This window comes from Lepus europaeus, chromosome 5 (genome assembly GCF_033115175.1).
Source record: "Lepus europaeus isolate LE1 chromosome 5, mLepTim1.pri, whole genome shotgun sequence".
Classification (NCBI taxonomy): Eukaryota; Metazoa; Chordata; class Mammalia; order Lagomorpha; family Leporidae; genus Lepus; species Lepus europaeus.
Window position 1 is genome coordinate 19,025,350 of NC_084831.1, and position 14,788 is coordinate 19,040,137.

Below are 14,788 nucleotides of genomic sequence, written 5' to 3' on the forward strand. Positions count from 1 at the left end.
TTCTGCTTCCTGATAGAACAGTTTGGTTTTCTAACAGCATCTGTCATACGCAGGGTGTCCCCAAACATTAGCAATAATGAGTTGGAAGTGGCACTGCTGGGAGGTGGGAAGCCAGCGCCAGATGTCAGCTCTTCTGTGGGTGCCCCTGAGACACGGGCCAGAGCACAGGGCAGGGGCTGGGTTGAGCGAGCCACTCATGCCACTGACACTGTGGAGGGGCCACACAGCCCTGCAAGCACGCGCTGTTGGCATGACCGGACACCAAGGCCAGCCAGTGGTGGAGCAGGCCCCGCCTCTGCCACTGGCTGGGCCATCCCCTGAGGCCCCGGGAGGCTGGATGGCAAGAGATTTGGACTGAGATCTGAGTGCCAGAGCTCTGGCGGCTTCACCTGAACACGGGGTGGACAATCCTGAGTGGCAGGTGCACAGGCACTGGGGTCCACATGTCCTCGGAGCACGGGTGCTGCTGGCTGCCTGGGGCCCAGAGCCCTCCTGTGGGGGGCAACGCAGGTGGGCCTCTGCCCGGAAGTACAGACGGAGCCCTCCAGGGGCCCCGAGGGGCCTGTAGGGCACAGGCAGCAGGCTGCTGGGGACCCCGCCCACACGGAAACCTTTCCTCCACCAGCCCCCCTCCCTGAGGCTCCCGCCAAGCAGGCCCAGCGCTGCTCTCCAGAAAGACCCTCCCCAGGGCGCCCCAGCTCCAGCAGGGAGGGCATCCCTGGGCCTAGGGAGGGGGATGTGGCCTGCTGGGTACCCGCAGCCCCTGCTCACCACAACCCCCTGAAACTGAGGCCACCACCCCTGCGCCAGGGCCGGACTGGGCTGGGACCACAGAGACCCCGCTGCGCGTTTTTCCTCAGTGTTTGGTTGCCTGAGAAAACAGGAGGGGTAGAAGGGAGGTGGGATCCCTGGCAGGGGGACCGGCTGTGCCCGCCTCCGGCCTCCCCGCACCTGCCCACTGCGGGGACCCTGAAGCCCTTCCCCCCGACCCCGACCCCGGGACCCGCGGACGCACGGATTCCCCCCCACCCCGCGGCCCGGCCCCCTTCTGCGTCCCTGCCCCCTGTCTGGAGCGGCTCTCTGGGCTCGGCCGGGCGGGACGGGAGCGGAGGCCTGGTGCAGGCCTGATCCACCGCAGCCGGGGAAGGAGGCCCGCGTTCCCTCCCAGACTGCACCGACGCCTTGGGCACCGCGGGCGGCCGCCGTGCGCGGGCCGGAAGCGCCCGGCTCGGGGAGAGCGCGGAGCCCGCAGCTGCGGACGGACCCCGGCCCGGCCCCTGCCGCTGCCCCGCCCCCGGCCCCGGCCCCGGCCCGGGCCCCGCCCGCAACGGCCCGCGAGTCGCACTGGGGCCGCCCGGGAACCGCAGCCGCGCCGCCGCCATGGGCCGGGCCCGGCCGGCCGAGCGCCCGCCGCCCAGCCCGGAGCCGGACGCGCCGCCGCCCGCGCCTCCGAGCCGCCGCGCCCGCGCCCTGGCGCTGCTCGGGGCCCTGCTCGCCGCCGCTGCCGCCGCCGCCGCCGCCCGGGCCTGCGCCCGCCACGCAGAGACCCAAGCCGCCGCGCGGCAGGTGGGCTGGGCCTGGCCGGGCCGCGCGGGGTCTTGGTGGGCAGGGGTCGGGTGGGCGCAGAGGGTGTGTGGGCGGAGGTGGCTGGGCCGGCCGAGCCGAGCATCCGCCCGGGTGAGGTCGGGGCTGCCTTGGACAGTGACCGCAGACAAAGGCGCGGTGCGAGGCTGGGGTCATAAGAAGGGAGAAGGCGGTGGTGCAAGAGCCGGGTGAAGTGGGCAGGCCCTGAGGGCAGGGTGGGACAGACTGCGAGGGGCATCAGATGAGGAAGCCGGGACCAGAGGGACCGGACGGGGCTGGGGGCCCCAGGGCGGTGCAGAGGTTTGCAGGGAGACACTGGGAGGTCCTGGGGGATATGGGACCATGGTGGCTGAGTGGCTTCATCAGGGGACACAGGGAGCGTCCATGTGGTGCTCAGCCCAGCCCCTTCCTCCCGAGCAGGAATCCGCGCGGAAGGCCCTGGGCACCGAAGGCTTCTTTCTCTTCTCCTCCCTGGACACGGACCAGGATCTGTCCATCAGCCCCGAGGAGTTCAGGCCCATTGCTGAAAAGCTCACAGGTAAGGAGAGGCTGGGCCCGTGCAGGACGTGTCCCGGCTTCTCTGCCTGCACTGAGCTGCAGCCTGGAGGGGAGGGACGATCCCTCGGGGGTCCTCGCGGCCCCGACCCCTCTGGCTGGTGGCTTGGGGGAGCTGCCTCCTTCCCCAGGGTCGTGAGTAGTGATGTAGTTAACAGGCCTTGCCCAGCTCCAGGGTGCCTCACAACGCCTTCAGGGGACGTCTCTCCGGAAACCTTGGCACAGCCCTGTGTGCAGGTCCTGTGTCCTGTGTCCACAGTCCTGTGTCCATCATCTGGGACGCTAAGCCACAAGCCAGGAGGGTGGAGAGCCGGGGATAGGGCCGTGGTCTGGTTCCAGGGTCCTGCGCCGATCTGAGAACTGGAGAGCATGCAGGCCAGGGGCCAGTACGCATACTCAGGACACAGGAGCTGGTACCTGTCGCCAGCTGCTGTCATCATGTACCCATCCCATTCCTGCCATCCATTTGTGCCCGGTGACTTGGGGAGGGGGGCTCGATGAGGGGCTGGAGCACTCTAATGAATTATAACTTGCCCCTCTGCCACCCGCACCCGCCCTCCCACTGCGCCCTTTGCGCCCACGTCCTCTCGAATTCCTGTGACATTTCTCGGGCTTGTGACTTTGCTCCCAGGATGCTGGTATGGGCCTGTCAGTAGGTGGCGGAAGGCGCGGGGGCCTGAGCACCAAAGCGCTGCCCTGGGTTGGTTGGTCCAGACGCAGGTCGGGTAGGCTGGCCACTTGCTGGCCTGCGACGCGTGGCCACTGGCAGCGGGGGCAGGTCAGAGAGCAAATGCTAATTGGCCACAAGGCTGTGTATCAGTGTCTCCGGGAGGCAGGAGGCAGGCAGCTCTGTCCCGAAAGCAGATGGGCTGGCAAACAGGTCAGCCCTTGCGGCCTTGCTTTTCGCTCGCATTCTGCATACATTTCTCCGAGCGTCTGCACAGCCTCCTGTGCGCCCTTTTTTTACAGCCAGAGAGCGGGAGTTCCTTTTAGCCAAGCCACTGGGCTTATGGGCCCTTTCATTTAAAGATTTATTTAATGTATTTGAAGGGCAGAGTGGCAGAGAGAGATCTTCCATCCACTGGTTCACTTCCCAGATGGCTGCAACAGCTGGGGCTGGGCCAGAGAAAGCCAGAGCCAGGAACTCCATCCGGGTCTCCCACGAGGATGGCAGGGGCCCAAGGACTTGGGCCATCTTCTGCTGTTTTCCTGGGCACGTTAGCCAGGAGCTGGATTGGAAGCCGAGCAGCCGGGACTCGGGCAGGTGCTCACTTGGGATACCAGCATCGCAGGCAGTGGCTTTACCCACTGCGCCACAGCGCTGGCCCCACTTTTAATTTAAATGTCTTTCTCCACCAGGGGGAGAGGATAGCTCCAGGCTGTGGGCCAAGTTTTAGGAAAGCAGAGACAAAACAAATCAATCCTAGCGGGAAACAGAGGCCAGGCAGTGGGATTGTGGGCGCGGTTCCTTTCCTGCTTTTTACAGTTTTACCAATTGTCCATAACGAGCAACGTTACAGGTAAGTCAGGAAGTACAACTTCCTGTTTAAAAACCAGAGGGCTTTCCAATGCCCAGAGGTGTGACTATTGATCTGAGATAGCGGTCAAACCAGCAAGGTCCACTAACAGCCCCTGTGTGTTCCCTTCACTCCCGGGCTCGGAGGCTCCGGTGGCTCTGCTCTGGAAAGGCTGCCGGCCTGGACCGGCCAGGCAGCAATCAGAGTGCTCCTTGGGAACCAGGGCTTGCAGCAGGAGCCCCCGGGGGGGTCGCAGTCAAAGGCAGAGGCCTGATCCTGGCCCCTTCCTCTCTCCCTCAGTGGCCTATGGGGTGGATTCTGAGCATCTGTAGTTGTTTTTCTTTTTTAACTTGCATGTTTTTCCAAAGATTTATTTTTATTTAATTGTAAAGCAGAGTTAGAGAGAGAGAGAGAGAGAGAGGGCGCTCCCTCTACACTCCCCAAATGACTTCAGTGACAAGGCTGAGCCAGGCCAGGAGCCGGGCACTCAGCCCAGGTCCCCCACGTGGGCGGCAGGGACCCAACTCCTTGAGGCATCGCCTGCGGCCTCCTGGGGTGCACAGTAGCAGGGAGCTGGAATGGGGGTCAGGATCGGGACTTGAACCCAGGCGCTGTGATGTGGGATGTGATACGCCAGCTTCCCAGTGGCCTCTTAACTACACTGCACCAACGCCCGCCTGCATCCTGGTGGTTCCCAGGGCCCCTGGCTGGGGACCGCTCCCAGGCTTGCGTTCCGCCTGCCAGCGCCAGGCCTCCTCGCCCTATCACAGGCCTGCCCTGGGAGAGCAGATGCCACAGACCCCGCCCCACTTCATTCTGCACCTGCCTTGCTCCGCCTGTCACTCGCCTCTCTAGCAGCCGGCTTTCTTCCTCCCTAAGGCCTCCTGGTGACTCCGGCACACTTGCCGGTCGGCACACCTGGCAGGTCTGCAAGCAGGAGATTCAAGGGCTGCAGTGCAGCGGCTGCCAGTCCAGCCCCGCCTTCCACAGAGGGGGACCGGGCAGGGCTCCTCTGGGGACGCGGAGCAGGGCCTGTGTCGCTTGCCCGCCCTTTCTGGCTTTCATTCACTCTGATTCCCTTGATTGGGTCCCTGTCAGTCCCAGGAGAGCCCCCAGAGCCATGGCTAGGGGTGGGCTTTGAGTGTAACAGGCCTGGGTGTGAGTCCTGTCACCCCCACCTGGCTCTGTGACCCCTGGGGAAGCAGCTTCTCCCCCCGAGCCCCGCTTTCTCATTCAGCGCCTCCCAGGACTGTCGGGAGCTGGAACAGGTCCCACTGACGTTGCCTTGGTGGGTCACAAACAGCCACCTGTGTCCCACAGGGTCCACCACAGCCACCAGCTATGAGGACGAGGAGCTGCCCACTGACCCCAGCGAGGAGACGTTCACCATAGAAGCCCGATTCCAGCCTCTGCTCCCAGAGACCATGACCAAGAGCAAGGACGGGTTCCTGGGGGTGAGTGGGACAGGGGCACAGCGGGACCCCCTGCACACACCCACACCTGGCCCTGTGCCAGCTGCCCACTGTGCCAGGCCCTGGGGCTCTGGTGGCTGTGATGCTGTCCCTGCCATCTGGACCCATAGTCTGGTGGGGGAGCAGGAGATAGAAGTGAGTCCCTGCTGCAGGTGGGGGAATCTGGGGTGGCTTCCTGGAGGGAGTGACATCTGATGGAGACTGACCACAGGGTAGGAAAGTGTGGTTGGAGGAAACAGCAGTGGACACTTCTTGTCGGAGTTCCTTTCTGTCCATCTGTCCCGTCTCGGCCCACAGGCCCCTAGCACAGCGCCTGGCACTCACAGGTGCTCTGTTGGGTGCTGATGGAGCAGACCTGCGGTTCAGCCCCTGGCAGAGTGTGGCCAAGGAGGAGGCGGACAAATGCTGTCCCCATCGAGGCCCTACACCCGCCATGGGCTGGAGCTACTCAAACCTGGCCCCCTGCTCCCTGCCGCTGCCCCTGCCCCTGCCCCCATCCCTGCCCCCTATCCCTGCTCCCAGCCCTGCCCCCTGCCCCTGCCCCTGTCCCTCCCCTGCCCCCTGCCCCCATCCCTGTCCCGCCCCCATCCCTGCCCTGCCCCCATCCCTGCCCCCATCCCTGCCCCTGTCCCTCCTCTGCCCCCATCCCTGCCCCTGCCCCCATCCCTGCCCCCTGCCCCCATCCCTGCCCCTGCCCCCTGCCCCTGCCCCTGCCCCCTGTCCTAGGTAGGGGGGAGCCATGGGAGACACAGCTGTCACGAGGGGCCCCTGGGGCTCCCGGGCCCTGCCTCTGAGCTCCAGCTCATCAGAAGGAAGGGCCTCTGCCCAGGGTGCCTGCCAGGGGCCGGGTCAGGTGGCCCAGGCCTCACTGAGGCAGTGGCTGCCTTCCCCTGTTCCGTGGCCTCGTCCTGCTCTTCGCCCTAGGGACTTCCATCCAAAGATGGCCACCCACCTCCCTCTTCAAGCCTAACGGGGATTAGGGAGCTGAAAACAAGGCTGCTGGGAGATACAGAGATGACCCCCCCACACACCCTTCCAGTCCTGGGCCCCTCTGGCTCCCTTGGATGCCCTGCCCTGGAGTTGGCTGCTGTGGCTGGGGCTGCACCTGCTGGGCCCCAGGGATGGCCACAGGGGCTTCTCTCTGGCAGGACAGGGCCAGGCACGCGGCAAAAGTCTCCCCATGCCCTCGGTTGCCTCCTCCGCCCACACCTGGGATGGGGTGCCTGCGTGCTGGTGCCCAGTGCCCAGAGCTCCGGCTCTTCCTGGCCCAGGTCTCCCGCCTCGCCCTGTCCGGCCTCCGCAACTGGACGACCCCAGCCTCGCCGAGTGCCGTGTTCGCGGCCCGCCACTTCCAGCCCTTCCTGCCGCCGCGGGGCCAGGAGCTGGGCGAGCCCTGGTGGATCATCCCAAGTGAGCTGAGCGTCTTCACCGGCTACCTGTCCAACAACCGCTTCTACCCCCCGCCGCCCAAGGGCAAGGAGGTGAGGGCAGCCGCGGGGAGACCAGGGCCCCTGGCCTGGGCCCAGTGTGGTCCTGACCCCTGCGCCTGCAGCTCCCCTGCCTCCCGCTGGGCCTCCGTCTTCACCGTCCCAGGGCCCCTGGGCCTTCAGTCCAGGGCTGAGCCTCACCCGGGGCCCCCAGGCCCGGAGGGAGCCCGCGCGCCAGTCTGGGGTCTACACCCCTCCCTAGGTCATCATCCACCGGCTCCTGAGCATGTTCCACCCGCGCCCCTTCGTGAAGACCCGCTTCGCCCCGCAGGGGGCCGTGGCCTGTCTGACTGCCATCAGCGACTCCTACTACATGGTCGTGTTCCGGTGAGCCGGCCGCCCAGCCGGGCCTGGGGCACCTGGAGGGGGGGGGGGGGAGGCCCTTTAGTACCCCCAACTCAACTGTCCCGGTGCCTCAGCCAGAGTTCCCCAGCTGTGGGTCAGGGTGCTGGTGACAAGCACACAAGCGTTCAGAGGGAAATGTGGGGGGCTGGTGGCCGCCATGGTGTCGTCCACACGGAGGTGTCGTCCACCCAGAACGCCCTGCAGCGGCCATGGGAGACCTGGGCCCCCACGGATGGCAACGTATGGCGGGCCTCGCGCCGCTGCCTGCCCCTAGCCCAGCCCTGCCCCCACACACAGGCGCTAGGGGAGGCTGGGGGCACCCTGGCTCAGCAGACCCCTTCCCTGCAGGATCCACGCCGAGTTCCAGCTCAGTGAGCCGCCCGACTTCCCCTTCTGGTTCTCCCCCGGCCAGTTTACCGGCCACATCATCCTCTCCAAGGACGCCACCCATGTCCGTGACTTCCACCTCTTTGTGCCCAACCACAGGTGGGAGCCGCTGTGAACCTGCTGGGGGAGGCAGGCCACTGGCCGGGCTGCCTGCAACCCAGGGGCACTGAGCAGGGGGCTCCTGAACTGGGTAGGACAAAAGGATACAGCCAGTGGTCAGACCCTGGCTGCGTGGACCACCCACCTCCTCCAGGGCCCAGCTCCAGGCTCTGCCTCACCCAGCCCCAGGCAGTGGGTTGTCAGTCCTGGGGCGCCCCCAAGTGGTGGATCTGCAGATTGCACCGGGCAGACCCCACTCCTGCTGTCCATGGGAGGCTGTGGAGCGAGGCAGTGGCGCAAGGATGGCCCTCACTCCTGCCCCACCGTGGCCCTGACCATCTCGCAGCCTCAAAGGCTCGTGGGCTGTGCGTGAGATCTGGCTGGGAGAGCTGCTTGTGAACTGTCAAGGGCATGGCCGAGGGAGGCTAATGTGGCTGGAGCAGCTTGGAGAGAGGAAAGGGCCCGGGCTCTGAGGTCAGAGTCTGGCAGCAGTGAGATCCCGGGTCTACCTGGCGCAGCCTCAGTGTCCTCATCTGTGTAATGGGGACAGTCTGGGTTCCCGAGATGCAGCCTGACACAGGGTGTCCTCTGCCCCGGCCACCCCAGGTCTCTGAACGTGGACATGGAGTGGCTGTATGGGGCCAGCGAGAGCAGCAGCATGGAGGTGGACATCGGCTACATACCGCAGGTGAGCACACAGGCGGCCCCGCCTCGGGAGGCCCCGCTGCAGGGCCTCTCAGGGCCTCTGTCTGAGCCGCCCCCCGCCCCCGCCCAGATGGAGCTGGAGGCCACGGGCCCCTCGGTGCCCTCTGTGATCCTGGACGAGGATGGCAACCTGGTTGCCAGCCGCCTGCCCTCGGGGGAGCCCCTGCAGTTTGTGTTTGAGGACATCACGTGGCAGCAGGAGCTGAGCTGGGAGGAGGCCGCCCGGCGCCTGGAGGTGGCCATGTACCCCTTCAAGAAGGTGAGGGGGCCGGCGTGATGGCCGGGACAGCCGCGTGGGGCTGAGGCGGGAGCTGTGGAGCAGCCAGCAGGCAGGGGGGCTGAAGACCTGGCGGCCCGGCCTTGCCTTGGGAGCCTGCCCTGTGCTGTTCAGAACTTGGAGCAACACACTGCCAACAGCACCCTCGGCATGCACACAGCCACACTCAGACACACGGAGACACACGCAGACACGCAGACACACGTGTACTTGCATAGACACACACAGCATAGACACATACACATTTAAAACAACGTGCACGCATGGAGACACTCGCATACACACAGACACACGTGTACTTGCATAGACACACACTCAGACACACAGAGACACACGCAGACACGCAGACACACGTGTACTTGCATAGACACACACACATTTAAAACAACGTGCACACACGGAGACACACGCATACACGCAGACCCCTGTGTACTTACACAGGCACACACGCATAGACACACATTTATAACGATGTGCACACACAGAGACACGTGTACACAGGCACACAGACACATGGATACACACATGCATACATAGACACGTTATACATATGTGCACACACAGACACACACACGCATCACACAGACATCCACAGGAATGCACGCACATTCCCACACAGACACACAGGCACACGCGCACGCGCACTGTGCATTCACAGGACTGCGCCACACACAATAGCTCTGCCCCGTCTTGGCTCGGCTCCAGGTCACCTACCTGCCGTTCACCGAGGCCTTCGACCGCGCCAAGGCCGAGAAGAAGCTGGTGCACTCGATCCTGCTGTGGGGGGCGCTGGACGACCAGTCCTGCTGAGGTGAGGGGGAACGGGGACCCTTAGCCCTGTCACGTCACGCCAATGCCAACGCCAACGCCAACGCCACTCTCCTGGAGGAGCGCCGAGGGCATGGGGCGTGCAGAGAGGAAGCTTCCGGACACGGAAGGAAGGGCAGACTAGGCTCAGACCCCACGCTTTGTAGCCTGGTGACCTTGACAGAGTGACCACCCCCCGTCCCCAGCCTGCACTGTCTCCCCTCCCCCAAAGCCAGTGCTGTCTCCCCCACCCCCACCCCCAGCCTCCGCTGTCCCCCCCAAAGCCAGTGCTGTCTCCACCCCCACCCTCAGCCTGCGCTGTCCCCCCCAAGCCAGTGCTATCTCCCCCCAAAGCCAGTGCTGTCCCCACCCCCACCCCCAGCCTGCGCTGTCCCCCCCCAAAGCCAGTGCTGTCTCCCCCCAACCCCCAGCCTGCACTGTCTCCCCCCCAAAGCCAGTGCTGTCTCCCCCCCAAAGCTAGTGCTGTCTCCCCCCCACCCCCAGCCTGCACTGTCTCCCCCCCAAAGCCAGTGCTGTCTCCCCCCACCCCCAGCCTGCACTGTCTCCCCCCCAAAGCCAGTGCTATCTCCCCCCCAAAGCCAGTGCTGTCTCCCCCCCACCCCCAGCCTACACTGTCTCCCCCCCAAAGCCAGTGCTGTCTCCCCCCCAAAGCCAGTGCTGTCTCCACCCCACCCCCAGCCTGCGCTGTCCCCCCCAAGCCAGTGCTGTCTCCCCCCAAAGCCAGTGCTGTCCCCACCCCCACCCCCAGCCTGCGCTGTCCCCCCCCAAAGCCAGTGCTGTCTCCCCCCCATCCCCAGCCTGCGCTGTCCCCCCCAAAGCCAGTGCTGTCTCCCCCCAAAGCCAGTGCTGTCTCCCCCCCAAAGCCAGTGCTGTCTCCACCCCTACCCCTGAGCCTGCACTGTCTTCCCAGAGGACATTGGAGTTGGCCCCCAGAGCTGTGAGGATGGTGGCAGCGCAGCCTGACCCTTGAGAGAGTTGCATACGCGTGAGAAGGGACAGGGCACGCTCTAGGGCATCGCACACGCGTGGCCTGGGGGAGGGGCAGAGGGCCAGAGCAGACACGGCCCTGGAGACCTCAGGGTGTCGGGTGTGGGCAGGGATGAGTGCCCGCAGCCGGCCAGTCCCAGGTCCTGGCTCCTGCATGCCGAGCAGCAGGTGAGGTGCTGCCGACCAGGATGGGAGGGGGCCTGACTTAGGGAGCACACAGTGTGGCACAGAGGCTGACGCTGATCGAGGAAGTGCAGGCGAGGTGTCACCAGGCCAGAGTGGCGCCGGGTGTGGCTTCTTAGAGAAGTGACTTTTCAGCTGAGACCCTAAAGGACGGGGTAGGAGTTTGTCAAGTGACAGGAGGGTGTTCCTGGTGGAGGGACCATCTGTGCAAAGGCCCTGGGGCACAGAGAGGGCCATGGATTTAAGGGGCTGTCGCTGTCTACAGGTCCCTGAGTCATGTAGACCCCCCACCCCACACCTCCGCCCTGCAATCCAGGACGGCACCGAGGTGAATCGTGGTCACCAGCTGCTCCCTGCCGACTCTGCGGCAGCTCCGTTCTGTCTCCCGGTGCAGGGCGCACTGTGGGGCCCAGGACGTTTGCCCAAAGCCAGACTTGCTGATGGAACCCCCTTGCCGTCCCTCTGGACAGGTTCGGGGCGAACTCTCCGGGAGACTGTCCTGGAAAGTTCGCCCATCCTCACCCTGCTCAACGAGAGCTTCGTCAGCACCTGGTCCCTGGTGAAGGAGCTGGAGGACCTGCAGGTGAGCGGGCAGGTGCGCAGGACAGCCCCGCAGGGGCCCGGGTCAGGGCTGGGGCGGAGAGCTCAGGAGCGCCCCCTGTCCCCGCAGAACAAGCAGGGGAACCCGTCCCACCAGGAGCTGGCCAGCCTGCACCTGGAGAAGTACAGCTTCCCCGTGGAGATGATGATTTGCCTGCCCAACGGCACCGTGGTAGGCACCCCGCCCCGGCCCACGGGTCTGGGCTGCCTTCTCGTGACTGCGAAGCCTCGAGCTTGTCTCCTGACCAGCCTGGGCCCCGGTCATTCGTATCCATACGCGGGGACAGCGGGAAGGGCGACTCTCACCACCCTCTGGGCTGCAGCCAGCACGGCCCAGGGCCAATCAGCACAGCCCTGGGAGAAGCAGATCCCGGAAGGTCCTCCTGGGAAGGAAGGGAGCAGAGCCAGGCAGGGTGCCCCAGGGGCGGGCCCAGCCTGAGCCAGGGTTCAAGGCCCACCCCTGCCTGAGGACCCCTTGGGCGGCCTCGCGCACGTCTCTGCTGGGGTCTTCACAACAGCCTTGGGAGGCAGATGGTCTCTAGGGACAGGGAGGCTTACAAAGGCTCCGGGACTGGGCCAGAGTTGCAGACGGTGACCAGGGGCAGCTGGTGGCGAAATGAGCTGGCTGCGGTGAGGCAGCTGGGGAGCAGCCCTGGCAAACGTGGGCATTCTGGTAGCAGGGGTCGCAGAGCTCAGGGGCACAGGAACGGAGGACAGAGGCCATTTTGAGCGGCGGGGGTCAGAGAGGTGGTGAAGGTGACGCGGGAGGCACTAGGGTTTTGCCTTGAGGCCGGGGTGGGGAGGAGCTCTGTCATTGTCAGGGCCCTGCAGGAGCAGAGGCAACAGAGGTGGCAGCCGGGTCGGGGTGGGCACGGCCCATCGCTGCACCACCTGTCTGCTGTTGCCCCAGAGTGGCCGAGCCGGGGCCCCCCTCACCCAGCCCTTCCCCCAGGTCCACCACATCAACGCCAACTACTTCCTGGACATCACTGCCCTGAAGCCCGAGGACGTGGAGAGCAATGTCTTCCGCTTCTCGTCCACCTTCGAAGACCCGTCCACGGCCACCTACCTGCGCTTCCTGCAGGAGGGGCTGCGTCGCGGCTTGCCCCTCCTCCAGCCCTAGCTCGGGGCGCCGGATCTGCAGCCCCCACCTGGCTCCCGCGGTCAGCCAAGGGTGGCGGCCCTAGCTCTGCCTCGGCGACGGTGGCAGACGGCAGGGGGAGGGACCCGGGGCACAGGTGGGGGAACCCCTAGCTCAGACCACTACCAGCAGCCCCTGCCCACCCACCTGGCTCTGGAAGCTGCTGGGAGCTCCCCAGAATGCGCCTGGGGTGCTCTCCCTGGGCCTCACCTCACCCCACCCGGTCACACAGCCCAGGTCCTCACGGGCTGCCCTGTCCTTGCTGTGACCCCACTCCCAAAGGAAACCTCAAGGAGCCCCCGCCCGGGCAGCACTCCTGTCTGTCTGGAGCCCTCTTCCCGGCCACTGCCCTGCTGTGCCCGATGTCCCCGCTGGGGCCATCGCCGTTGGACACAACATTCCAGAGCCCCTGGGCGGAGCCTCCCTTTCAAGAAGTGGAAATTGCACTGCACCCCTGTGCTCCCCAGCCCACGCGGCGGCCTCATGATGGGACACCGGAGCCCCGGCCGGGACTCACGGTGCCAGCTGCCCGGGCTGGGCGTGTCTGGGGTGAAGCAGGTCCCTGCCTCCAGCTAGGAGCCCCGCTGAGGCTAGCCCGGAACCCGGGGCCCTGCAAGACGGCCGGTGCCCAGCAGTCAAAGAACACAAGCTCCCCCGGGCCAGCTCTGTCTCGGCCACCAGGCGTGCCCAGACCAGCTTGCCCACGACCCCGGGGCGGGGGCTGGGGGAGCAGCACAGCCGGCTCTCCTGGGCCACTCCTGAGCCACGGGCCATGCCCAGCCTCTTTTTTATACAAGCAGAAAAACGTTTTTACAGAACTTCCGCAGTTTGTAGGTATTTTGATAACCCCGTGATGAGAAGGGAGGGGCTCTAGTCCCCAGACAGCAGCTCCATGACAGCTGGGTCTGAAACCCCAGAGGACCCAGCCCGATGTCCCTGCTGCTGTGCGGGTGGGACGATGGCCCCTCCCTTCTCTTCAGCTCTGACTCGCCCTCCGCCCGGCCCCAGGGCGCCTGCCTGGAAGTGGGGCCTGTCTCTGCCTGCCCCCTTCTCTGTCCCCCACCCCAGGGGTTCACCTCTCCCTCACCCGCCCTCCGTGGGAGTGCCCACACGGAGCCAGCCACGTTCCCCACGCCGTGTCGGGTATAAATCAGCAGCAGGTGCCGAGCTGGCTACAATGACGCGTCCTTGTGTTTTCTTGCATCCAGCCTGCAGGGCGGGCAGGGCATGGTCAGCGGGCCCATTTTGCAGGTGACTTGAGGCTCAGGACAGGGACAGGACTCTGAAGTCACCCAGAGTGGGGGAATTGAGATTCAAGCCCACGGGTGACTCTGAAACCTACGTCTTGATTGTGTGTTGGGGGGGGGCGGCTTGGTGCTGCACACATGCCCCCCCACTCCCTGCCCATTTTCCCTGGGCAGAAGGAAAGCCCAGACCCAGGCTGTCTCAGTCTCCCCTGGCCTGCAGACAGGCGGAGCGCACGCCAGTGAGCACGGCAATGCATCCCCTGAGCCTCCCTCCCGGTGCCAGCACACACCTGGCCCCCCCACCCCGGCAGGTTCCGCCTTGCGCTGCCTGGGGAGGGCAGGCTCCACACGGGACTGTCCTAGTCCTGGGCGACGTGCCGGGTGGTTGGGCTTCCGGATCCACCGGGGACCTCTGCCTGTGCTCCTCTGGGCCTCGAGGCCCCCAGCCGCCTCTGTCCTTGCTCTGCCAGCTCCCTCCCCGGGCCCCTACATGTCCTCGAATCTGTTCTCTCCTCCCCCAGTCAGGCCCCTCCGTCGATGGGACTGGCTGTGCAGAGTGGAGCTGGAATGACTGGCGACCAGCTTATCTGCCACCAGAGAGCCCGAGTGCCTTGCCAAAATGTTTGTGGTAGACCACGCGGTGAACTTACCATTTTCAAAGTCTGGTGTTCTATATTGAAAAAGATTCTGAAGTTAACCCATTGTCTTAGAAGATGGGTCTTCTTCTAAGCCAGGCATTACGCGATCTTTTTCAAAATTATGTATTTATTTGAAAGGCAGAGAGACAAATCTCGCATCTGGTGGCTCACTCCCCAAAAGCCCACAACCCTAGGAGCTAGTCGGCCAGGCCAATGCTAGGAACTGGGAACTCAATCCAGGTCTCCCATGTGGGTGGCAGGGGCCCAAGCACTTGGGGCACCCTTTGCTGTTTTTCCCAGGCCATCAGCAGGGAGCTGGAGCAGCTGGGATATGAACGGGTGCCCGTATGGGATGCCGGCGTCACAGGTGGCAGCTTTGCCCACTGTGCCACAGCGCCGGCCAGGATTCATTCATTTGAACGCAGACATTCTGGTGGGGGCTAGGGGTGTCCTCCCCAGCACGTTAACTGCTGGCCCAAACGCCCGCCCTCATGGATTTGACGTGCACTTCAGGGAAAGACCTGTAAAACGACAAGGGAGCAGAAGAGGGAAGGGTTAGGGTCTCAGCCACTGGGCTCGGCCACATCCATGGGGGAGGCTCGGTCACAAACCACACTGCACAGCTGTGCCGGCCTTTCACATCTACTGGCCTGAGAGTAGCGGAGTAAACGCCCAGGTTGGTGGGCTTCGTTCTCCTGCGAGGGGAGCTGGGTGAGACGCCACAATTATCCCTACC

At 65.0% G+C, this 14,788-nt stretch overlaps 1 protein-coding gene across 1 annotated transcript; it reads left to right on the top strand.

Moving 5' to 3' along the window:
• The first annotated feature begins 1,380 nt into the window (after positions 1-1,380).
• SELENON (selenoprotein N) lies at positions 1,381-13,345 on the top strand. The gene is made up of 12 exons (XM_062190663.1): positions 1,381-1,566; positions 2,005-2,122; positions 4,977-5,110; positions 6,400-6,609; positions 6,818-6,942; positions 7,309-7,446; positions 8,053-8,134; positions 8,222-8,410; positions 9,134-9,239; positions 10,897-11,009; positions 11,097-11,198; positions 11,979-13,345. Exons 1-12 carry the CDS (start codon positions 1,381-1,383, stop codon positions 12,147-12,149), a joined length of 1,674 nt encoding a protein of 557 aa, XP_062046647.1. The 3' UTR covers positions 12,150-13,345.
• Positions 13,346-14,788: the final 1,443 nt, after the last annotated feature.